Source organism: Schistocerca gregaria, chromosome 4 (genome assembly GCF_023897955.1).
Source record: "Schistocerca gregaria isolate iqSchGreg1 chromosome 4, iqSchGreg1.2, whole genome shotgun sequence".
Lineage (NCBI taxonomy): Eukaryota > Metazoa > Arthropoda > Insecta > Orthoptera > Acrididae > Schistocerca > Schistocerca gregaria.
The window spans coordinates 75,518,438-75,544,854 of NC_064923.1; the positions used below are offsets into that span (position 1 = coordinate 75,518,438).

General features: G+C 39.4%; 1 protein-coding gene across 1 annotated transcript in view; it reads left to right on the plus strand.

The window, feature by feature from the left end:
• Positions 1-26,417, plus strand: part of LOC126267601 (transmembrane protein 214-B) — a 138,828-nt gene that overhangs the window by 106,882 nt on the left and 5,529 nt on the right. Inside the window, exons 11-12 of the mRNA XM_049972903.1 lie at positions 5,153-5,249; positions 22,262-22,430. Coding sequence (XP_049828860.1) covers positions 5,153-5,249; positions 22,262-22,430 — 266 coding nt within the window. The remainder of the gene's footprint in view (positions 1-5,152; positions 5,250-22,261; positions 22,431-26,417) is intronic.

Below are 26,417 nucleotides of genomic sequence, written 5' to 3' on the forward strand. Positions count from 1 at the left end.
TTACCATAAATTCGAAGTGTGCTGAAAAAAATACAGCGCCTCCAAATTCTGTATTTGAAAACTGTTAATGCTTTTTAAATAAAACAAAATTTTTGATAATATTCTATTTGTTTGTTCTTCATGTCTACATATTTATTTCTCAACAAATTCACCCTGGTGACACACACATTTATCCCAGTTCTCTAACTGTACATTGTTTAACTTTGTTTATGAAGCGACAGCCCCATCTCTGCTTGCACTGCTTCATGACTATCAAAGTGGTGTCCTTAAAGGGATTTTTTAAGCTTTGGAAACAGATGAAAGTCTGATGTATTCATGTTGGGCTCATAAAGAGAATGATCAATTGAGTGAACGCAAGGTGTAGAATTGGTGCTCTTGTCACAGCACTTGTGTGTGTCTTGGCATTGTCATGCTGAAGGAGAGGGTGCTCCATGTGTGGATACTCTCTTCAGATTTGTGCTTTCAGTTTCCTGAACTGTATCACGCATTGACTTATCTCTGTTACACACTGACTTGTTACATGCTAAATTCAGAACCCTCTTGAGGTAGAAGTTTGCATATGCGCCATCAAAGCGGGAAAGTAGACATTTTAATATGCATGACATTTAAAACCTCAACTGGCATTGAGAACGGAATAAAAAAATTTGGAGGCATTACATTTCAGTTCGCCCTCGTACGAAAAATTACAAAACTGCTGTGCTGTCTCTTTCTTAGTGATGATGTTCATTTTTGATGTCCAAGAGCTACTGTTATTGGCAAAGATATTGTCATTGTCTGAGGACTGGTTGAAGACGATTGACAGCCATTTCATTAATTCATTACACGACTTTGGGAATTGGTATGAGCAAAATTCAAAACATTTTATGTAAACTCTTAGATGTGAGGGAACTTTGTTTTTGATTGATTCCTCATAAACTGCCTCCTGATCAAAAACAACAACACATTGATTAATGCAAAAAGAACTTTGAATAAATCCCAAGGCAGTATTTCAAATTTGGTTTGGAATATCATTATCGGTAATGAATTTTGAACTTACTGTTGTGATGCTTAAAGGAAAGGTCAGTTGGCCAAGTGGGTCTTTCAGACAGTACCTTAGCTTACAGAAGTCCAACAAATTTGTAGTGCCGGTAAGAAAATGGTTGCTAGAATGGCCCATTTTGCTACTATAGTGTTAGAAGATAGTCATACCATGCCAATTGGTACTCTAATGTCTGTTTACCACAAATTTTTGAAAAAGTTTGCGAAAAACACGAGAAAGGAAAACTAATTTTATATCACAAAAATACATTCTTGCTTAAAGCAAAATTAATGAATGGATAACTGGATGTCCTAAGTCAGTATCATAGACACCCTTCCACACATCCCTGATCGAGCACTTTGTGACTTATTTTGTTTCCAAAAAATTAAAGAAAAATGTGTTGAGACATTTCTTTGTCACTAGATGAAGCAGTGGAACCTTATAAAAGCTTGGTTTCTGAAGTGCCTCAGGAAGAGTGCCATCATTGCCATAATGACTAGTTTCATCGAATGCAAAAAGTGTGTTTATGTTAAAGGGGAACATTTTGAAATACAGTGAATTTTTTAAAAGTTTTTAAAAACTAATTGTTATATGATTTTCTAAAAAAGTTCAGTTCTACTATTGTATATAGCATTTTACCATATATGGCGTTTTACCCTGCCCCACTTTTAGGTTTTCTGTGTTCTCTACACAACTAAATTACAAACACTAATTTCAGTCATTGTGCCTTCTAAATTTAGAAATTAAGAATTCTGTAAATTACCTATGTAAGTGAGTTGAAAAATCTGTTAGGCTTTTGGATTTAAAATCATTCTTGTGGCTTCTGAATTCAATAGTACCAATCATATCCAAGTTAGTAGAAAATTGTGTGCATAAGCAGATATACAGGTATTTTGAAACCAACAAAATTTTAAATGAACAACAGTTTGGCTTCAGGTCACACCTATCAACTGTAAAAGCAGTAGAAGCTTTGGTAACCAATGTTTATGAAGGGTATGAAAAAAGGGTATCAATGTCTGGAAGCAATAGGTTACAACTTGTATATGCAAATAGCCAGAGGTCAGAAATACTCTCTGTAGAAAGAGGAATACCGCAAGGCTCTGTTCTTGGACCTTTTCTGTTCATTGTCTATGTTAATGACTTCTCGAATTACATACCGTGTAAGAACATACTATATGCTGACGATTAATTAATAAGTACAGGAGAGAACTTAGAGTGTACTGGACAAAAATGAGAAATGATGCAAATGGCTAATTACTGGTGTCAGGTTAACCAGCTGTGCATGTTGTTGTTGTGGTCTTCAGTCCTGAGACTGGTTTGATGCAGCTCTCCATGCTACTCTATCCTGTGCAAGCTTCTTCATCTCCCAGTACCTACTGCAACCTACATCCTTCTGAATCTGCTTAGTGTATTCATCTCTTGGTCTCCCTTTATGATTTTTACCCCCCACGCTGCCCTCCAATACTAAATTGGTGATCCCTTAATGCCTCAGAACATGTTCTACCAACCGATCCCTTCTTTTGGTCAAGTTGTGCCACAAACTTCTCTTCTCCCCCATCCTATTCAACACCTCCTCATTAGTTATGTGATCTACCCATCTAATCTTCAGCATTCTTCTGTAGCACCACATTTTGAAAGCTTCTATTCTCTTCTTGTCCAAACTATTTATCGTCCATGTTTCACTTCCATACATGGCTACACTCCATACAAATACTTTCAGAAATGGCTTTCTGACACTTAAATCTATACTCGATGTTAACAAATTTCTCTTCTTCAGAAACGCTTTCCTTGCCATTGCCAGTCTACATTTTATATCCTCTCTACTTGAACCATCATCAGTTATTTTGCTCCCCAAATAGCAAAACTCCTTTACTACTTTAAGTGTCTCATTTCCTAATCTAATTCCCTCAGCATCACCCGACTTAATTCGACTACATTCCATTATCCTCATTTTGCTTTTGTTGGTGTTCATCTTATATCCTCCTTTCAAGACACTGTCAATTCCATTCAACTGCTCTTCAAGTCCTTTGCTGTCTCTGACAGAATTACAATGTCATCGGCGAACCTCAAAGTTTTTATTTCTTCTCCATGGATTTTAATACCTACTCCGAATTTTTCTTTTGTTTCATTCACTGCTTGCTCAATATACAGATTGAATAACATCGGGGAGAGGCTACAACCCTGTCTCACTCCCTTCCCAACCACCGCTTCCCTTTCATGTCCCTCAACTCTTATAACTGCCATCTGGTTTCTGTACAAATTGTAAATAGCTTTTCACTCCCTGTATTTTACCCCTGCCACCTTCAGAATTTGAAAGAGAGTATTCCAGTCAACATTGTCAAAAGCTAAGTCTACAAATGCTAGAAACGTAGGTTTGCCCTTCCTTAATCTAGCTTAAGATAAGTCGTAGGGTCAGTATTGCCTCACGTGTTCCAATATTTCTACGGAATCCAAACTGATCTTTCCCGAGGTCGGCTTCTACTAGCTTTTCCATTCGTCTGTAAAGAATTCGCGTTACTATTTTGCAGCTGTGGCTTATTAAACTGATAGTTCGCTGTGCATAAATCAAACAAAAACAGAATAGATAATGTGATTCTTGAGTTTCTCCCGGCGTATTTGATAATCAAAATATCCACGGGTGTACTGCCGGTCTATAGTGTCCACGGATCTCCGTGCCGGCACGTTCACAGGAGCTCAGTCCGTCAGTTCACCTGATGATGGCGACATGTCTGATCGCCGAAATATTGTGCCCGTTGGACACTATAGACCGGCAGTACACCCGTGGATATTTTGAGAATAAATAATATTTAATCCCAAAGTAACTAAAAATGAAAACAAAACAGTGAAATTACTTGGGTTAATCATAGACCAAAAGCTCTCATGGGAAGGACACGCCAGTTATCTATGTAGTAAACTAGCACGAGCACTTTTCTTGTTGTATAAATTAAGAAACAATGTGAGCAAGCAAGTGCTACTCCACTCATACTATGCTTTTTTTCATTCCCAACTGCAATATGGAATATTGCTTTGGGGTAACTCCCCAGGGGCTGAATGTATTTTTAGATGGCAGAAGCAAGCAATCGGGGGCATGGAGGGGTTAGCACCCAGAGAGTCCTGCAGAAATTATTTTAAATCTCTTGGCGTAATGACAGTGCCAAGCATGTACATATATAGCTGTCTAATATATGCCAGAGAAAATCTGAAAAAATTGAATACAAGATGTGATGTGCATGCACACAGTACTAGAAACAGTCACCTGCTGGACTTGCCTTCCACAAGACTTGCTGTAGTCCATAATAACTATAAGTATTTAAGTATAAATTTTTTCAATAAGTTACCATGCTCAGCTCGTACAGTACCACTAAATAAATATAAGAATACATTGCAAACCTGGCTAAAAAACAATGAATTCTATACAACTGCAGAATTCTTAGAAACTAATCATCAAAATATATATTTTACCTAAGTTATGAAGAAAATGTTTTGATATTATATAAGCTAGTTATTTACTGTGATTCTTTTCTTATGTGTGTATTTAATTACTGTATAAAACATTGTTTTACATAATGCTGAAGAAAAGGTCTTTAGTTCCTTTTCTCCTGTTTCTGTAACTATTTGAATATCGTACTGAAGCTAAAACCCTCTGTAACTTTGACAAAGCCAATTGCATGAAAAATACTGAAAGTCTAATAAAAATATTCTATTCTAATACTAGGCAATTTGTCCCTAAGAATACACTGATATTTTTGGTCAGTGTCTCGGTACTGTATGGGTTGTTTCTGGCCTACTCAGTCAAGTTTTTAAAACATTTTAGCTAAACAATAAAAGATACATTGTGTTTGGCTATATAACAAGGAACGCTGTAGTATCTGTGTTACATATCTTTTTAGAAGTGTGTTGGCCTAAGTCCATTTCAGTAATGTCAGTGTGTTATAGTAGTTTGCTTAAAATTATTAGATTTTAGTGTCATTAAAAAGTTAGATATTTACATAAATCTTTTGTTTTGTCTTCTTGCAAACAATCTGCTATGTCACATAAAAGATATGTTGCAGATATGTTAATTTTTTTGGTTTAATATGAATAATTATGCATTTTCACTACATACAATTTTAAATCTGTTAATTATTTTTCTAGCCTCAAGCACAGGACTTTTTCTACGTGACATAGGCGCTCTGAAATATGGAGAACAGGCATGGAATAACGCAGTAGTATTCTCAGGCAAATCGTATCAGTAAGTACATTTCGTTTAAGAGACTATTAAATCAAAAGCACTGAATAAAGAAATTTATAGCCTCCACAATTAAATAAGTGGCATGTACGTAACAAACTGCGTTGCAGTAAATCAATATGGGAATTTTAATACCAAAATTCTGTATCAGTTAGTGGAGATAAAAAAAGTAATTTCATCATGTTAATTGATTTTCCTGTGCCAGCTTGTTAGAGCTGATTCATAATTATAAAAGTAAAGCATAAAATCATGGACATTCTGCAGCACACTATCAAACATCCACAGTTTTGTACTTATCATTTATATCAACCTGTCAGTATTAAACGTTAACAATTGTTAAAGGGTGTTCAAGAAAAAGTATCACAATCTTACAGGAGGTTGAATCTGAAAGAAAAGTTCGTATGTGATTTGAAATATGCCTGGAAACCTATTCCTGTCGAAATACTGTGGAAGAATTTTGCCTTATCCAAGACACAGTTTTCTAGTTTTATTAATACCCAAACCTGTTGTCACTTAATGTACTATCTTCAGTGGAATTTTTGTTTTCTCTTTCTGAAAAATTGTTACGTGTTAAGATCTTGTGTGTGTTACATGCATGATTCAAAAATAACTTCATTTGCAAAGGAGTGATAATAGCTGCAAAATATTTTACATTAAGTTACATACATTACCCAGTTAAGATATATGTCACAGATTTGGGCATTACATGTTGTTCACTTACGCCATGCTTATAAAATTTAGAAGCGATATGGATTTACATAAGGTTCACATACCTCATATGACGATGCTAGTTGTGTATGCGGGTAGCTTTATATCTGCCATACATTTTACATTCTGCTATTTAGAGAGAGAGAGAGAGAGAGAGAGAGAGATGGTGGTGGTGGTGATAGTTATTCTGCCCTTCAGTCGGCATCACAAGGTTGATTGTGCCTCGTTTCAATCCTCCCACCAAGGGGAAAAAATCCCTGGCAGTATTGGGAGTTGAACCTGGGTCCTCAGCATGGCAGTCCTGATCATTCAGCTACAGAGCTGGACAAGTCACTGTTCACTAAGTGCTCTCGTTATGAAACTCTGGATGAATTGTTGTTGTTGTTGTGATCTTCAGTCCTGAGACTGGTTTGATGCAGCTTTCCATGCTACTCTATCCTGTGCAAGCTTCTTCATCTCCCAATACGTACTGCAGCCTACATCCTTCTGAATCTGTTTAGTGTATTCATCCCTTGGGCTCCCTCTATGATTTTTACCCTCCACGCTGCCCTCCAATACTAAATTGGTGATCCCTTGATGCCTCAGAACATGTTCTACCAACCAATCCCTTCTTCTTGTCAAGTTGTGCCACAAATTTCTCTTCTCTCCAATTCTATTCAATACCTCCTCATTAGTTATGTGAGCTACCCATCTAATCTTCAGCATTCTTCTGTAGCACCACATTTCGAAAGCTTCTATTCTCTTCTTGTCCAAACTATTTATCGTCCATGTTTCACTTCCATACATGGCTACACTCCATACAAATACTTGCAGAAAATACTTCCTGACATTTAAATCTATACTAAATGTTAACAAATTTCTCTTCTTCAGAAACGCTTTCCTTGCCATTGCCAGTCTACATTTTATATCCTCTCTACTTCGACCATCATCAGTTATTTTGCTCCCCAAATAGCAAAACTCCTTTACTACTTTACGTGTCTCATTTCCACCCGACTTAATTTGACTACTCTGGATGAATATAGTCTGGATAATTTGCGCTCTTATTTTAAGCAATGAGGGCATAATTTTGTGGATGCATTCAGTGGTACAAGGTGGATACAGTCTGCAAAATGTGCTGCGAATAGAGTTAGTAGTGAAGAAGTAATAAATTAATACATGATGCTTGATGATGTTTTACTGCAGGAAAAGCGAAAATATAGCAAACAATATTAATTTAAAGTTCCATACAGGTTTGAAATTATCTGTAAGTTTGTTAGAAGTCACTAAATGCTCTCATTCTTGAATACTGCATGAATATAGTCGGGGTAATATACGCAGAGTGAGCTGCACTGCCTCAAGATATTCAGTTTCTAAATAAAATTGACCTTAACTGTGTTAAACCTTTAACATAAGATTATACCTCTTAATAAGTAGATTATGCCAGCATTAAATTTTTTTAAATTTGGTTAATAATTAAATGAAATTTTGGAAATCAGTTTTTGTTACCTCTGGAAGTAGACAGGCAGGTTTTAACTGGGACTGTGAGCCACAGTTCAGGTTAGTCAATTAGTAATATAGGTTACACAGTGGTGTGTGGTGATTTTACATTTAATACTTCTTCATTAAGCTATTGATTTTTCGATATGATGATTCACATATATTGATAATTTTTTTTGAGCTGTTGTTAGTTTTAAGTATTTTTAAAACAGTTTTTGTGTTGATTGGGTGGTGGTTTTGTACTGTTAGAAAAACAGCAAATGCTGATTGCATGCTATAGTTTTTAATGCTCTAAAATGTTCTGTATTCCTTAATGTTGGCCTACATATACAGATCGCTGGCAGTTAAAAATTATTTTGTATATACCAGGTTAGCTACAATTTATTAGTTTTGGTTGTTGTCTTGCAAGTCTGCTCTGTATCGTTACTAGTTTGGTATGTAACGCACTAAATGATCACAATATTATGAAACGGTTAGATTGCTACTCACAATACAGCAGAGATATTGAGTCGCAGACAGACACAACAAAGTAAGCTTTTGGCCAAAAGGCCTTCTTCTGAATTAGACAAAATACACATGTGCAAATGCATTTGTGTGTGCGCGGGCGCGCGCGCGCTTGTGTGGGAGCGCGCGCGCGTATGTGTGTGTGTGTGTGTGGGGGGGGGACCTTCGGGCCAAAAGCTGACTACTTTGACAGTCTTTTTGTTGTGCCTATCTGCGTTTCCACCATATGGTGAGTACCAGTCTAACATTTTCATAATATAATGATTATTCCATCCTGGATTTTACACAAACATACACACCAAATGCAAGCTTTCGCAACCAACGGTTGCTTTATCAGGAAAGAGGGAAGGAGAGGGAAAGACGAAAGGATGTGGCACACACACATATATCCATCCGCGGACACAGAAGGCCAGCTCTTGCTGCTAACTGATCATAAAATTATTTTTAGCTTCCATAATAAAACTCACAGTCATACATGTTCAGCAATCAGTAATCACAGTATTCCACACACAATTTCACAATATTTGTCAATAGGTACGATACCTTCTGAAGGAGACAGCTTTAAAACTGTCAAAACTGTGGTCAAGACTTAAGAACTTTCTAAATCGTTGCCATCATCACAAAGATTCTGGTATTGGAGGAAAGGGTAACTACTGAATTAGGGTGTTGTGGTTCCAGATTGTGTTGATTGGAATTTAGAGGTTTTGGGTGGAGTTGAGCTGGAAGTGGGAGATTGAGTAGATGGAAGAGACTAGGTCTGTGTGCAATGAGAGGAGGTTGAGGTTTGCTGGAAAGGTTGTGAACTATGAGTGAGTTGCCTTTCCGGAGGTGGGAAACCAGGAGATTGCATAGTTTTTTGAGGTGGAGGGTGGCATGCTGTTCTAATTTCCCTTTACAAATGTCTGCTTGTGTCTGTGTATGTGCGGATGGATGTGTGTGTGTCTGTGTGTGTGTTTTGAGGTGGAGGGTGGCATGCTGTTCTAATTTCCCTTTACAAATGTCTGCTTGTGTCTGTGTATGTGCGGATGGATGTGTGTGTGTGTGTGTGTGTGTGTGTGTGTGTGTGTGTGTGTGTGTGTGTGTGTGTGTGTGCGGGCGCGCGCGTGTATACCTGTCCTTTTTTCCCCCTAAGGTAAGTCTTTCCACTCCCCGGATTGGAATGACTCCTTACCCTCTCCCTTAAAACCCACATCCTTTCGTCTTTCCCTATTTCCTGAAGAAGCAACCGTTGGTTGCGAAAGCTTGAATTTTGTGTGTATGTTTGTGTTTGTTTGTGTGTCTATTGAAATGCCAGCGCTTTCGTTTGGCAAGTTACATCATCTTTGTTTATATATATATGACATTTAAATGCAAAACATGGCATCGGACCCTACAGAACATAAGTATGCCATGTTCAGAGCTAATGACAAGTGCTGACTGGATGAAGAGTGTAGGCACTAGCCTTAGGTCAATTCTGGTTGGTGGCACTCCTGCACGTCCTGTATGCACGTAGCTGCAGTCAGCAGCATGTGCGATTTCAAAAGTACATATTCGTTAGGAGAGTTAAAAGTTGAAAAGAGGGAGAGCGGAGGATGGGTAAAAGAACTGTGCTACAGGTCATGTGGCATATAAAGAGCCCGCAGGCTCAGTTAAACATAGCAAACTCATTACAGTACCGTCAAAAGGGGTGATTTTGGACACCGAGGCGAATTCGGACAGTATGGCTTATTTGCTCTTTGCCACTGCATAGAAACAAAGAGATACTCATTTTAATGTCCGTGTGCCACTGATTTTAAGCGCAAGATTGCATTTAGCACTTCCCACAACTTTTATTCCGCCTACATTGTTTCCCTAGGTGAATAATTAACAACAGTCTTAGTGTTAAAAATCCATGCATTATCGTAAAGTGGAAACTTTATACAGGGTACGTTCCGAAAGTAATGCAATTGATTTTCCCGCGCCGCTCCTAGTAGTCGGAGTGGGAGCGGGCCACATGGAGTAGGTGGCTGGGACGCTAAGCTTTGCCGCGAAACCGGTTTCAGTGCTCTCCGAGCTGTGGAAGCGGCAGGACGTCTGTTATTGTAAACCTCTGTGCGCCGACCGTGTCACGGAAAAAATGGAATCGACGATCGAGCAACGTTACGCGATTAAGTTTTGTGCTAAACTGAACAAATCTTTTGAGGAGACTAACAAAATGATTCGTGAGGCTTACGGGGACTCTGCTCTGTGCTACTCACAAGTTTCTAGGTGGTTAAAGGCCTTTAAGGAAGGCCGGGAAGAGGTTCACGTCGAACAACGCTCTGGGCGGCCGTCAACCAGCAAAACCGACAACAATGTGGCTCGTGTGCGACAACTGTTGGACTCTTGACTGTCGATTGTGTATCAGGATGGTTGCCAATGAACTGAACTTGTCGTCTACTGTTGTTTTTCGCATTGTTACTGAAGATTTAGCGATGAGGAAAGTGTGCGCCAAGCTCGTGCCCAAGGTGTTGTCAGACGACGAAAAGACTAACCGAGTGGAAATTTCAAGTGAACTTTTGCAACGTGTTGAAATTGAACCTGATTATTTGGACAATGTCATCACTGGTGATGAAACCTGGGTTTTTGAATACGACCCAGAAACAAAACGCCAAAGCTATGAGTGGCACACTGATCAGTCCCCCAAGCCCAAAAAGGCAAGAATGAGCAAATCAAAAGTGAAAACAATGCTGATTGTCTTTTTCGACAGCAAAGGAGTGGTCCATAAGGAGTTTGTTCCTCAAGGACAGACAGTTAACGCTTCCTACTACGTGGATGTGCTGGAAAGACTCCGCAAAAGGGTCGTCAGGATGAGAAAGGACATCTCCGCTACCTGGCAACTCCATCACGACAACGCGCCTTGCCACAACGTGCTACGAGTCCGTGAGTTCCTGGCCAAACACCAGGTGCCAACGCTGCCCCACACCCCCTATAGTCCTGACCTCGCCCCAGCTGACTTCTTTTTGTTTCCTAGGATTAAGTCAGCCCTGAAAGGAACCCGTTTTTCGTCCATAGACGAGATCCAATCCACCGTGACGAAGACCTTGCAAGAGGTCCCAGAAGACGCCTTCCAGGGCGCGTACCGGTCATGGCAGAGTTGCTGAAAAAAATGTGCAGAGGCCCAAGGACAGTACTTTGAAGAATTTTAAGTGTTTGTGCAAATCTGTTCAATAAATTACTTTAAAAAAAAAAAAAAATTTGCATTACTTTCGGAACGCACCCTGTATTGTTGTGCCGAGTGGGAAGTTATTGTAAACATAATTGTTGATGCGTTCAGTAGCCAACACCATTGAGACAATTTCTGTACAAGTTTGTCGAGTTACTTGTGCAAGGTTATAAAATGACAGTTTTTGTAAAACTGTGTACTGGATTTAGGAGATACCATAACCGTACATACAGAAGTAAAAAGGCGTACATTACATTTATGGGTAGAGCTGAAAATTTTCAAACATTTGGAGAAAAATGATTGCTACGATTTGCACACAGATATTTCCTGGAATACTTTAAGCGTCTACTTCAGGCTCAGTAGCCAAGTGTACCACTCGGCACTGGCCTCCGTGCTGTGTTTGCTTTCCGTGCTGTTTGTTTGTTTCACTCAGACTTTTATGTTAATTAAGAATACATCTTTTATTTTGTTATTGTGCAGTGTACACTTCTTCAACAGTTGCTGTTCAATATTTTGGTAATGAACCACCTTAGATCCATCCACCCCTTTTTTATGTTTAGGTTGTTTTATTCTGTTTGTAACATCGTGATTTCTAGGCATATACAGGGTGGTCCATTGATCGTGACCAGGCCAAATATCTCACTCAATAAGTGCCAAACGAAGAAACTACAAAGAATGAAACTTGTCTAGTTTGAGGGGGGGAAACCAGATGGCACTATGGTTGGCGAGCTAGATGGCGCTGCCATAAGTCAAATGGATATCAACTGCATTTTTAAAAATAAGAACCCTCATTTTTTATTACGTATTCCTGTAGTACATAAGGAAATATGATATATTGGACCACTTTTTTGCTTTATGGTATATGGCGCTGTAATAGTCACAAACATATGGCTCACAGTTTTAGACGGAACAGTTGGTAACAGGTAGGTTCGTAAATTAAAATACTGAATGTATGTACATTTGAACATTTTATTTCGGTTCTTCCAATGTGATACATGTACCTCCGTGAACTTATCATTTCTGAGAACGCGTGCTGTTACAGCATGATTACCTGTAAATACCACATTAATACAATAAATGCTCAAAATGATGTCCGTTAACCTCAATGCATTTTGCAGTACGTGTAATGACATTCCTCTCAACAGCGAGTAGTTCGCCTTCCGTAATGTTCGCAAATGCATTGACAATGCACTGACGCATGCTGTCAGGCGTTATCGGTGAATCACAGTAGCAAGTATCCTTCAACTTACCCCACAGAAAGAAATCCAGGGATGTCAGATCCGGTGAACGTGCAGGCCATGACCGATCCACCTGTCATGAAATATGCTATTCAATACCACTTCAACTGCACGTGAGCTATGTGCCGGACATCCACCATGTTGGATGTACATTGCCATTCTGTCATGCAATGAAACATCTTGTAGTAACATGGGTAGAATATCACATAGGAAATCAGTATACATTGCACCATTTAAATTGCCATCGATAAAATGGGGGCCAATTATTCTTCCTCCCATAATGCTGCACCATACACTAACCCGCCAAGGTCGCTGATGTTCCACTTGTCGCAGCCATTGTTGATATTTCGTCGCCCAATAGTGCATATTATGCCAGTTTACATTACTGCTGCTGGTGAATGACACTTCGTCGCTAAATAGAATGCGTGCAAAAAATCTGTCATCGTCCCGTAATTTCTCTTGGGCCCAGTGGCAGAACTGTACACGACGTTCAAAGTCGTCTCCATGCAATTCCTGGTGCATAGAAATATGGTACGGGTGCAATCGATGTTGATGTAGCGTTCTCAACACAGACTCTTTTTGAGATTCCCGATTCTCGTGCAGTTTGTCTGCTACTGATGTGCGGATTAGCCGCGACAGCAGCTAAAACTTGGGCATCATCATTTGTTGCAGGTCGTGGTTGACGTTTCACATGTGGCTGAATACTTCTTGTTTCCTTAAATAAAATAACTATCCAGTGAACGGTCTGGGCACTTGGGTGATGTCGTCCAGGATACCGAGGAGCATACATAGCACACGCCTGTTGGGCATTTTGATCAGAATAGCCATACTTCAACACAATATCGACCTTTTCCGTAATTGGTAAATGGTCCATTTTAACATGGGTAATGTATCACAAAGCAAATACCGTCTGCACTGGAGAAATGTTACATGATAAACCACGTACTTATATGTTTGTGACTATTACAACGCCATTTATCACAAAGCAAAATAGTGGTCCAACTAAAACGTTCATATTTCTTTACGTACTACATGAATATGTAATAAAAAATTGGGGTTCCTATTTAAAAAAACACAGCAGTTAATATCCATTTGACCTATGGCAGCACCATCTAGCGGGACAACCATAGCGCCATCTGGTTTCCCCTTTCGAGCTGAACGAGTTTAGTTCTTTGTAGTTTTTTCGTTTGATGCTTATTTTGTGAGATATTTGGCCTGGTCACTATCAATGGACCACCCTGTATACACTGTTTCGTGAGTCTTTGTTTATTCATTATTTTACTGGATATTTTATAACCACCCTGTGCCAATTCTAGTATACAGAGGGGCCAAGAAAAATGTAGACACTGTTTGATAGTTAATATCTTCTGAACAGAATGACGTATTCTTGTAATTTTGTGGGGTAGCAGAGTCCATTGCTTTCTCTACAGATCTCGGCACATATTTTCCAGCAGATGACAGTGCAACAATGAATGAAGTAAGATTGTTGCTTGAGCAACACAAAGCTGTATTGAAGTGGCACTGGAAGTATGAAAACATGATGGAGGTATAACGACAGTGGCATAAAGTGTACGGAACTCAACAACCAACACATACAAACAGTTTATTGTATTTTGGATAAATTTGAAGCTGACAGTACTGCTCATGTCATTAATAAGGGAAGGTCTGGCTGACCAAAAACAAAGTCTTGCTTCAAGCACTGCTGCGTTGCAACATTTTGTTGTCTCACTTCAAAAATCTATGAAGCAGGGTGCATATGAAAGCGAAATAAGTTGATCAAGCATATGACGTGGAGGCTGCAGAGTGGAAAGTGTACAGTCCAACATTGCTGCACACTATGAATGGGGTACTGCAAGTGGTAATCTAGTGGTTGTTAATGTGTGGTGTAGTCTATCATCATGCGTTTTGAGTGGCCCATTCTTCTCTGAAGGTACTGTAACTGATAACTGATGAAATGTATCTTCATATGCTACAAACATCGATTTTACCTGCCATCTGAGAGGTGCGTGGAAATGCAAGGTTTTAGCTGCAACAAGATGGCACTCCGCCTCACTACCAAAGAAATGTCAGCGCCTATTTAGATGAAAATCTATTGGGACGATGGAGTAGTCGAAGAGGAGCTGTTGAGTAACCACCACAATCTTCAGACCTTACACCTCGTGGTTTCTACATGTGGGGAACCTCGAAAAATGAATTTTACCCACAGAAGCCAGCTACACTGAATGAGCAACAGAAACTTTTGAGCGTCCTGTGCAACTATTATCACACCATGAACACTGACAGCCTTTGTTCAGTCAACAGTTCAGCAGTGTCGGAAGTTTTTGGCCGCTAATGGGGTAACATCGAACACACAAAATAACCTTCCCCCCTGCAAGAATTGAAATGCTATGTCATTATGTTCCATTTATATTGACTATCAAACAATGTCTTCATTTTTCTAAACTCCTTTGTATTTGTTAATATAACGGAGCGTGAAATGTCAGATCCCTTGATCTTGGAGGTAGGTTAGAAAATTTAAAAAGGGAGATGGATAGGTTAAAGTTAGATATAGTGGGAATTAGTGAAGTTCGGTGGCAGGAGGAACAAGACTTCTCGTCAGGTGACTACAGGGTTATAAACACAAAATCAAATAGGGGTAATGCAGGAGTAGGTTTAATAATGAATAGGAAATTAGGAATGCGGGTAAGCTACTACAAACAGCATAGTGAACGCATTATTGTGGCCAAGATAGACACAAAGCCCATGCCTACTACAGTAGTACAAGTTTATATGCCAACTAGCTCTGCAGATGATGAAATTGATGAAATGTATGATGAGATAAAAGAAATTATTCAGGTAGTGAAGGGAGACAAAAATTTAATAGTCATGAGTGACTGGAATTCGAGTGTAGGAAAAGGGAGAGAAGGAAACTTAGTAGGTGAATATGGACTGGGGCTAAGAAATGAAAGAGGAAGCCGTCTGGTAGAATTTTGCACAGAGCACAACTTACTCATAGCTAACACTTGGTTTAAGAATCATGAAAGAAGGTTGTATACATGGAAGAACCCTGGAGATACTAAAAGGTATCAGATAGATTATATAAAATGGTAAGACAGAGATTTAGGAACCAGGTTTTACATTGTAAGACATTTCCAGGGGCAGATGTGGACTCTGACCACAATCTATTGGTTATGACCTGTAGGTTAAAACAGAAGAAGCTGAAAAAACGTGGGAATTTAAGGAGATGGGACCTGGATAAACTGAAAGAACCAGAGGTTGTACAGAGTTTCAGGGAGAGCATAAGGGAACAATTGACAGGAATGGGGAAAAGAAATACAGTAGAAAAAGATTGGGTAACTTTGAGGAATGAAATAGTGAAGGCAGCAGAGGATCAAATAGGTAAAAAGACGAGGGCTAGTAGAAATCCTTGGGTAACAGAAGAAATATTGAATTTAATTGATGAAAGGAGAAAATATAAAAATGCAGTAAATGAAGCAGGCAAAAAGGAATACAAACATCTCAAAAATGAGATTGACAGGAAGTGCAAAATGGCTAAGCAGGGATGCCTAGAGGACAAATGTAAGGATGTAGAGGCTTATCTCACTAGGGGTAAGATAGATACTGCCTACAGGAAAATTAGAGAGACATTTGGAGAGCCGGCCGCGGTGGTCTCGCGGTTCTAGGCGCTCAGTCCGGAACCGCGCGACTGCTACGGTCGCAGGTTCGAATCCTGCCTCGGGCATGGATGTGTGTGATGTCCTTAGGTTAGTTAGGTTTAATTAGTTCTAAGTTCTAGGCGACTGATGACCACAGAGGTTAAGTCGCATAGTGCTCAGAGCCATTTGAACATTTGGAGATACGAGAACCACTTGTATGAACATCAAGAGCTCAGATGGAAACCCAGTTCTAAGCAAAGAAGGGAAAGCAGAAAGGTGGAAGGAGTATATAGAGGGTCTATACAAGGGTGATGTACTTGAGGACAATATTATGGAAATGGAAGAGGATGTAGATGAAGATGAAATGGGAGATACGATACTGCGTGAAGAGTTTGACAGAGCACTGAAAGACTCGAGTCGAAACAAGGCCCCCGGAGTAGACAACATTCCATTGGAACTACTGACAGCCGTGGGAGAGCCAGGCCTAACAAAACTCTACCATCTGGTGAGCAAGATGTATGAGACAGGCGAAATACCCTCAGACGTCAAGAAGAATATAATAATTCCAATCCCCAAGAAAGCAGGTGTTGACAGATGTGAAAATTACCGAACAATCAGTTTAATAAGCCACAGCTGCAAAATACTAACACGAATTCTTTACAGACGAATGGAAAAACTAGTAGAAACCTAACTTGGGGAAGATCAATTTGGATTCCGTAGAAATACTGGAACACGTGAGGCACTACTGACCTTACGACTTATCTTAGAAGAAACATTAAGAAAAGGCAAACCTACGTTTCTAGCACTTGCAGACTTAGTGAAAGCTTTTGACAATGTTGACTGGAATACTCTCTTTCAAATTCTAAAGGTGGCAGGGGTAAAGTACAGGGAGCGAAAGGTTATTTACAATTTGTACAGAAACCAGATGGCAGTTATAAGAGTCGAGGGGCATGAAAGGGAAGCATTGGTTGGGAAGGGAGTGAGACAGGGTTGTAGCCTATCCCCGATGTTGCTCAATCTGTATATTGAGCAAGCAGTAAAGGAAACAAAAGAAAAATTCGGAGTAGGTATTAAAATCCATGGAGAAGAAATAAAAACTTTTGAGGTTCGTCGATGACATTGTAATTCTGTCAGAGACAGCAAAGGACTTGGAAGAGCAGTTGAATGGAATTGACAGTGTCTTGAAAGGAGGATATAAGATGAACACCAACAAAAGCAAAACGAGGATAATGGAATGTAGTCGAATTAAGTCGGGTGATGCTGTGGGAATTAGATTAGGAAATGAGACACTTAAAGTAGTAAAGGAGTTTTGCTATTTGGGGAGCAAAATAACTGATGGTGATCGAAGTAGAGAGGATATAAAATGCAGACTGGCAATGGCAAGGAAAGCATTTCTGAAGAAGAGAAATTTGTTAACATCGAGTAAAGATTTAAGTATCAGGAAGCCATTTGTGAAAGTATTTGTATGGAGTGTAGCCATGTATGGAAGTAAAACATGGACGATAAATAGTTTGGACAAGAAGAGAATAGAAGCTTTCGAAATGTGGTGCTACAGAAGAATGCTGAAGATTAGATGGGTAGACCACATGACTAATGAGGAAGTATTGAATAGGATTGGGGAGAAGAGAAGTTTGTGACACAACTTGACCAGAAGAAGGGGTCGGTTGGCAGGACATGTTCTGAGGCATCAAGGGATCACCAATTTAGTATTGGAGGGCAGCGTGGAGGGTAAAAATTGTAGAGGGAGACCAAGAGATGAATACACTAAGCAGATTCAGATGGATGTAGGTTGCAGTAGGTACTGGAAGATGAAGAAGCTTGCACAGGATAGAGTGGCATGGAGAGCTGCATCAAACCAGTCTCAGGACTGAAGACAACAACAACAACAACAACAACAACAACATGCTTTATCAGCACGATCATTTCCCTTAGCAATATGCTTCACAAGTAATGATGTAACCGCCCCCTCTTTCCTCCCCCCCTTCTCTCTTTCCCCAATTTCCATTTGTTTTGGAATATTTGCGGTTTCTCCGTCACTTTGCTTTCTTTTACAATATTCACTTATGTCAGGGGTCACCTTAATATTTCAAGTATGAGACCTCCCATACACTGATAATGTTTCCTTGGAGTGTTTTTGCTTTGACAGTCACTCTTCTTACACTTTTGTGTAAGTGCTTGTTGTGTACTTCTTGACATACTGCAAAGATTTTGTTATGTGTACCTGAGCTTGCTGGGCTCGTTATTAGCCATATGACTTAGAGTGAGTATGCCTCAGTAAAATTATTTGTAAACATTTCCTGTAATTTTGTGTATTGTAATGATTCCACCTCTTTTCCACAAAGCCATCTTGCATGGTTCAGGAGACATGACATAGTAAACAGTGAGATGCATGGAAAAACAGCCACATAATACTTGATGTTTAAATTTATTACTTCTTTGCTACTAATTCTGTCTGCAACATATTCCACAGACAGTATCCACATATGCTGCTGAATGACCCTGCACAAATATATCATTGTAGGAAATGTTGTTCAGGAGGTATGGCATCATAAACACTGAGAAGTGTGAAAAAATGCTACATCATGCATGAAAGTTTAATACAGTTATTCTTTACTACTAATAAGGAGAGCTCCCTGGCAGTGGGATTAATCTTTTGAAACCATCTATGTGGTTAAGTAGATTAAGAGCCTAGGTATCACACAATGCAGACCTTCACCATAGTGGGCCCACATTTGCAATTAATTGATGAAAAAAATTTTGAACTTCGTGTGACCCGCACCAGTGTTTAAAAAGTTGCATCAAACAGTGTGGTTGTGTGATGTAATGGATAGGGTAGTAGCTTAAGAAACGTGATGTTGTTGGTTCAAATCTTGCCAGATGCAGTATTTTTTGTTTATATATTTAATTTTTAAATCTTTGTTGAAATGACTTTGATCATCATTTTTATTTAATTCATTGATTTAAATGTAATTTTTTATTTCCATTCCTTTGTCATATTTTAATTGTTATATGAACTTCTTGATTTGCTCTCGTTTTTCTTCCTATCATTCTTTTTCCACTTAAAGTGTTTGTTCATGAGGATTAATTATTTTTATGTATTACTATTTGAATTAATTTCTTTTATTTCATTGCCCTGTTTTTTGTCCACATTATTGCGTTAATTTTATCTATTTCTAATTTTGTTATACTTATTAGCTCTCTTTCATTTAAATTTTCATCTCCATTATTTCGTCCTTAGTGCAGTAGGTATTTAGGTTATGTTTCAAATGTTTGTGTGATGATTACCATATAAAAACATATATAAAATTAAGTGTACCTGGCAAGATTTGATTCCATAATTTCTTGGATGTGAAGCTATTATCCTATCCATTACACTGCACAACGAGATTTTTTAATGTTACCGAGCATTACACAGAATTCCAAAAGTTTTTCATCGGTTACTTACAGTTGAGGACCCACCATGGTGAATAACTACAGTATATTATGCCTGCGATCTTAACCTACATCACCGTACATTTGGCTTCAAAATGTTGATCCCTCCACTGGGGCCTCTCCTCGTAAGACATGCGTAGAGTCAAGGCAACATAAGAAAAATCCCTGGTTCTAGCTGCACTTCTGATAGTTTTCAAATGCTAAGTGCAGTGTCTGCAAGCAAAAACAGTAGTCATCTATAGAGCTATGAAGAGATGTTAACAAAATTGTGTTGTAGACATGTGAAGCAGCTTTCCCAGAGTACGAAAACATCGGGGATTGTGTCTCTTAATTTGGATACTGCACTTATATATTTGTATATTATACAACTGTTTCGTAACGTCAAAAGTGTTTTCACATATATGTGGTAATGAAATTTTTTCAGTAGTTCACAACAAACACAGTTCGTTTTTTGCTTTCTTTTCTAATAGATAATTGGAAAAACAAACACCCGAGCAATGCCGGGTTTGTCATTTAGTTACAAAGAATAGCAGACTTAAAAGACAACAATAAGGATAATGTTGTAGTGTCCACTCTGGAGCCTCTTGTAGGCAGCTCTTTGAATTGTTCATCATACTAACAGCAGCATCACAGTACATTTATTTCCTTATTTATGATGGTAATAAATGGCAATTTAAAAAAATAATATTGATAAAGTGAACCATAGAAAGAGAAATGCTTTGCACTACCGATCATACAGTCCGTAGTGTGGCACAGAAAAGTTTGGCCCTGATTTTTTCCAGACTGAAGAAACAGTAGATGAATTTTGAAGGAGAAGTCAGACTTTGCACTGGAGGGGCTGCCAGATTCAGGAAACTGGAAAATATTTAATGTGGTGTGTAGTAATCAAATAAATAATGCTAAAGTTTGTACGTAATACTCATTTTGTAAATGATAATTTAAAAATCCAGTTTAGTTGTATCAAAATAATAGTCTAAAATTTGACACATATCATGAAAAGTTCATAATACAGAGTTTGATGTAGTTAGAGTAAGATAGTTGGTGGACACACTGAATAATTCTGCTCGGACAAGGACAAGTGAGTCTAGCATCGCAGCTCTTTTTGGAGAGAGACCAATTTGTCTTGTGTTTCCTAATTCCGTTTTTCATTACCTTTATGTTTAATGCAAAACTCTTACCATATTTTACTGCATTTGTACGCATCCACATCTGTGACTGACTAAAACCTATAGGAGGAGGAAAAGTGTTAAAAAACTTTGTCAGTATGTGACTTGTTAATTATATCTGTAAATTGAAACTTCTTGATACATGCGCTTTTTATGGTGAAGAATGAAGTGAAACAAGCAGCAACTCCAAAGTTTAAATCACAATGCATTAATGACTATGCAAGTTTCATTGCATTTGAACCTAGGCTCCAGGAGGTGGTCACTGAGCTTGTCATGGTAGATTCTACAATTTCTGCTCTTTAATATCAATTTGTATCATAGTATGCAATTTGTTTGTGCAAACTATTGAAATGAAAGTTATATAATGGCCTCAACAAATATCCTACAATTAGCTAATTCTTGGACCTGTCGCTTATACATCTGTTAAATGGAGTTTACTGAAGGATGTGATGAAAATACAATATGGAAGTCAATATCACCTTGGGAGGTCACATTGTATTTCTCGATGACATTCATTACCGTGTGTGTGTGTGTGTGTGTGAGAGGGAGGGAGAGAGAGAGAGAGGGCCTCTGATAACGTTAAAGTATACCCTGTTATTGATGTCAGTGGAGTGCATCTGAGGCCACTAATGGTCTGTGATTAAAGCTGGAAGGCCCAGGTGTGGCTGCAATGCTGCTTTGGAATGAAAGGATGCATAGACTGTGATGGTTTGAATGAAACATTGGACAAATACATTGGCGACAGATCCAAGTGATAGTGGCAGTGAATTGCGGTACTTGCTGCCAGTTGTCAGGTTCCTCCCACTCTGGAGACAAGAGGTGTAGTTGAGCCTCCTGGCAGTACTTGCCTTCTGATCCTTCCTTCCAATAAGTAACCTGTGATGTAACTTATCCTTGCTAAACGTAGTGCACTCACATGTTCCCCACTATGATGTTGGCAGTCTTTGATGGTGCTACCCTATTTCATCTCATGAGCTATTCAGTCAGTTTAAAGTTGTTCAGGTTTTCTTGTGCTTTTTTTAAATAGTCTTTTCCATTTAATTTTTGCAAAGGGAAAGGTTCTTGTTAGGAATTTAGATAGGTGTTGTTTCATCAGCCATTGAATTTTCTCTGTTCAAGAGTTGCCCATGCCTAACCCAAAAATTGCATTAATTGTGTGTAAGTATATTAATTCAGTCTCAAAAACACAGTTACTTTCTACTCCATAGTGGACCCATTGTGCATATTGTTGAAAATTCAGGGAAAATTTTTCAGTTCATAAAATGAAGCTTGTTAGGTCACTTAGCAGATTTAAATGTCTACAGCTTGTTGACCATATATATATAGAAATCAACGATTCTACATCATCTGTCTGTTGTACCCCTGATTTAACTGCTGATTGTTAAGAGTTTTTATACCTTTAGAAGTTCTTAGAATCATTAGTTATGGAGATGACAATGACTCTAAGTTACAGTACTATGTCTGCTGAACACTTTGTTCTCCATAGTTTTATAGTGGTTACCTGCTGTAACATTACACATAATTACAATTTGACAATGGACTGAATGTATACCAATATGTAATAAAACTGAGGGTAAACTGTGAGATTAGTTGTTTTATTGCATGCTGAAATAAAGCGGCTCTGTTTTGTTACTGAAGTTCTGCCACATCTTGTTTGCTATTTACTTATATTGTGTGCATGGCTTATTTCCAGATGGGCTGAAGAGAATGTGCCACATTACTATGCTATTGCATCTGAAAAGGCTAAACCAGCTGCAGAATTGTGCTGGAAGGGAATAGTCATTACGATGGAGTATGTGACAATTTGGTATGAGAACATTAGAGTGTATGGAGAAGCAGCATCTCGAATATTTATTGATTGGGTATGTGTCATCTCATCTTTATTTTTGCTGCCCTTTAATGAAGTAACAGTTATAATAGTCTTTGTATACGTAAGTAGATTTCATCCCAAGCTTTGCCCCCATATGTGTATGTCATGTATATTTGCACACGTGTGTTTGAATCACTGCTGTTTCTTGCAAATTATCTGGGTATATTTCTATCTCCACCAGTCTATTTTCCACTCTTATGTTTCACACTCCCCTCTCCCATCTGCTTCACCTCTCTTCCACCTGCCTCGTCACAACTTGTTGTTCTCCAACCTGTCTCCACACTTCCTCTCTCTTCCACCTGCATGTTCACCCTCACCCTCACCCCCTCACCCTCACCCCCTCACCCTCACCCCGTCACCATCACATCCTCACCCCCTCACCCTCACCCCGTCACCATCACATCCTCACCCCTATCCTCACCCCCTTCCCTTCGCTACACCTCATCCTCAACCCCCTCTACACCTCTCTCCTCCACCTCCTCACCCCTCTCCTCCCACCCCTGATGAAGAATTGGGAATGAAGTGGCAGACAGTTTCTCTATGAAGGCCCAAGACCTGCGAGGAGGAGTGCCTGATGCTTGATGAACAGCACATCACAACTGAGGCAATAACAGTAAAAGTGAAAAATCCATTCATCAGCTTTCAACTTTGCAAGAAGTTTGGAACATTGCACAGGGAACCACCACAGGGTTCTGTAACTGCTCACACCCATTCAAAGAGTCTGCTGATCAACAGTGGAAATGTGGCAGCAGTGGCAGGCCAAATCATATTACTTCTTTAGCTGCCTACATCACCATGGATGAGTGCTGGCTGTGTCTCTACAGCTAAGAGAGGTTGGGGGGAGGAAGAGGGAGCAATCAGTGGAAATGTGGATTCACTATCACTGAAAAAGGTAAAGAAACTGTAACTGTCATGGACAATATGAAGCCGAGTGCTTTTTAGGACTGACACATGTGGCACTAACAGATTGTGTCTGAAAGGTGCCAGTTTTCACAGGAGCATACTACTGGAATTTCCTAACAAGGTTACAGGAGGCTGTCAAGGTGAAAGCCATGTGAAGCTACCAAAGGGATGTTTTTGCTCCACATCACACCAGCTCATTCTGTGCTGAACACACACACAACACACCACACTCTGCTGCTTTGGGCTATCAAATGTTCCCTCCCTGAACTCTCCCCCCTTCCATTCACCTCCCCCTCCCCCATAGTCTCCCGAATGGCAACCAGTAATGTCTTCCTCTTTCCTTGGATGAAGAAATCATTGTGTGACAGGCATTTTTAAAATGGCATCAAAGTTGTTTCTAAGGTGAAATGTGTTTTGAACAGTCAAAATACAAAGTGTAGATTTCTACAGTCAAGGTCTCCATCAGGTCATCCATCGGTAGGGAAAATGTCACATTGAGTGGTAAATATGTAGAGGAGGACCAACTCCATTGCCAAATTTTATGTTGGAGCTATCCCTTCCCCTCATCTCAGAATGATAGTAGAAACTTAATCATTACCCCCCTTGTAGTAGACAGACTAATGGGTCACTGAAGCCTAAAAATAATGTAACAAGGAAATAATCCTTTGAAAGAAACATTAGCTTTTGTGTTGATAGACATACGTCTTGACACTTTCACCATAAATCCGAGAGTTATAGGACGAAATATGTTAAACCCCAAAACGTTTTTGAAATGCCAGAAATCGGGCATGATCTACATTTACAGACATAGTTCGTAAGCCAGTACACGTTGCATTGCAGAGGGTACCTTGTACTGTTACTAGGTATTCCCTTTCCTGTTACACTCACAAATGAAGCAAAGGAAAATGTCTTTCTTTGTGCCTCAGTATGAGCCCTACTATCTTAAACCTGGTCTTCAAAGTCCTTATGTGAGATGTATGTTGGTGACAGGAGGATCATTTGTGTTCAGTCCTAATACCCATTTTCTAAATTTTTACAGTAGCATTTTGCAAAAAGTATGCCATTTTCCTTCCAGGTATTGCTATTGGCATTCATAATGCATTTGCGTAACACTTGCATGTTGATCAAACTTGTCAGTAACAAATCTAGCAGCTTGTCTCTGAATTGCTCCTTTAATCTGACCTGGTAGAGATTCCAACTGGTCGCACAAGTGTTCTATATGTGGTCATATTTATAGGAATTACACTTTCCTTAGAATTCTCCCAATAAACCAAAGTTGCCCAATCTCCTTAGGGAAAGCTCCTTCCATTTTGTACCACTTTCCAAAGATATGTTTACATATTTATTTGACGTGACTTTGTCAAGCATCACAACATTGATTCTGTATTCGAACGTTGAAGAGGCATTAGCTTATCCTATAGGCGCTTGATGATGACAGTTTTCTGTATACTACAGTGTCATCTACAAACAGTTGCAGATCGTTCATGTATGTAGAAAAGACCAGCCCAACAGCAGCCTTGTTTCTCAATCAGGCAACAACCATGAAATTGACAAAATATATGAAATAAAAGAATGGGGACTCTTGTTGAAGAGACTGCATGCTCTGCTTCTGACTTGTGTGTGTGAACTGATGAAATGAGCACTCAATATGTTGGATGTCATCTTGGAAAAGAGACCAATGAAAGGGGGTTACTGAAAGTGTATTGTGTACTGATGCAAGGAGACTTGAAGCACTGTTCACCATCATACATTTGTTACAGTCAGTAAACAAGTTAGTCAGGTCACAGACAATGGGTTCCAAACAAAAAGAACTGTTCAAATGAGTCCATCTGCTGAAATAAAGTTGTGAATGAGCCTGCTGGTGAACACAAACTTCCCTAGTTGTAGCATCTATAGTACCAACACAAGTGGTAGAGAGAAAACAAAGAAATACCTGGTTTGGCCTAAATTGACACCACAAACAGACAGGGAAGGGGAGAACAAAAGGGAACAGGGAAGTCAGTGGCCATAAGTGGACTTCGAAATACACATGAAACTCTTGTTATGAGCAGTTCTGCAAGTTGACGGCCACTTGAGCGAACACATTTGTCCTCTAGCTTTTCAATTCGTAGAAGGGAAAGAGGAGACAAAAACTTTGCAATGTGTGGCTCAGATGCTAACACTGAATGTGAATGGGCTCAGAACATATGTTGAGTTGTAACTATTGGCACAAGAGACTCAGTGCCTCTTGCCTCCAGGAGTAGCATTGTAAAACAACTGATAGGCACATGATTGACCCATTAAATTTTGGGTGCGCAGCCGTGTAAACCTTATAGTAGTACAGATAGTTCCAAAAACTAGGTAGTGTGTCCCTTTTATTTTTGCGTGTGCCTATTAATGTACTATACAGCATTATGTAAAGGATAAATTGTTACTCACCATATAGTGGAGACCTTGAGTCACAGACAGGACACAACAATGACTGGCTGCTGAGGCCACACTGCAAGCAACTGCGCATGATAGCAGACTCAGAGTAGATGGTGGGAGTAAGGAGGAGGTTGTGGTGGGGAGTGGGATGGATAGCAGGATAGGGGTGGGAGACAGTGAAGTAGTGCGTGTGGGAGCATACAGAGATGAGGTGGAGAGAGAATAGGGCAGCTAGGTGTAGTTGGAAGGCTAGACAGAGGGCATGGAGGAGGGGGGGAAGGGAAGGAGGTGTAAAAGAAGAGAAGTAAAAATAATGTGGTTGTGTTGGTGTAATAGAAGGCTGTGTTGTGCTGGAGTGTATATTGGGAAGGGTTAGGTGAAGGAAGGACAGTGACTAATGAAGATTGAACCCAGGGGGGTTACAGGAATGTAGGATATACTGCAGGGAGAGCTCCCCCCAGTATAATTTACAAAAGTTGGTAACGGTAGGAAGCAGTCATTGAATTGGAGAATGTTATGTTGACAGTGTGCTCAGCAATTGGGTGGTCCAGTTGTTTCTTGGCCACAGTGGGTCAGTGGCCATTCATACGGACAGACAGCTTGTTGGTTTCATGCCCATGTAGAGTGTAGCACAGTGGTTGCAGCTTAGCTTGTAGATCACACAACTGCT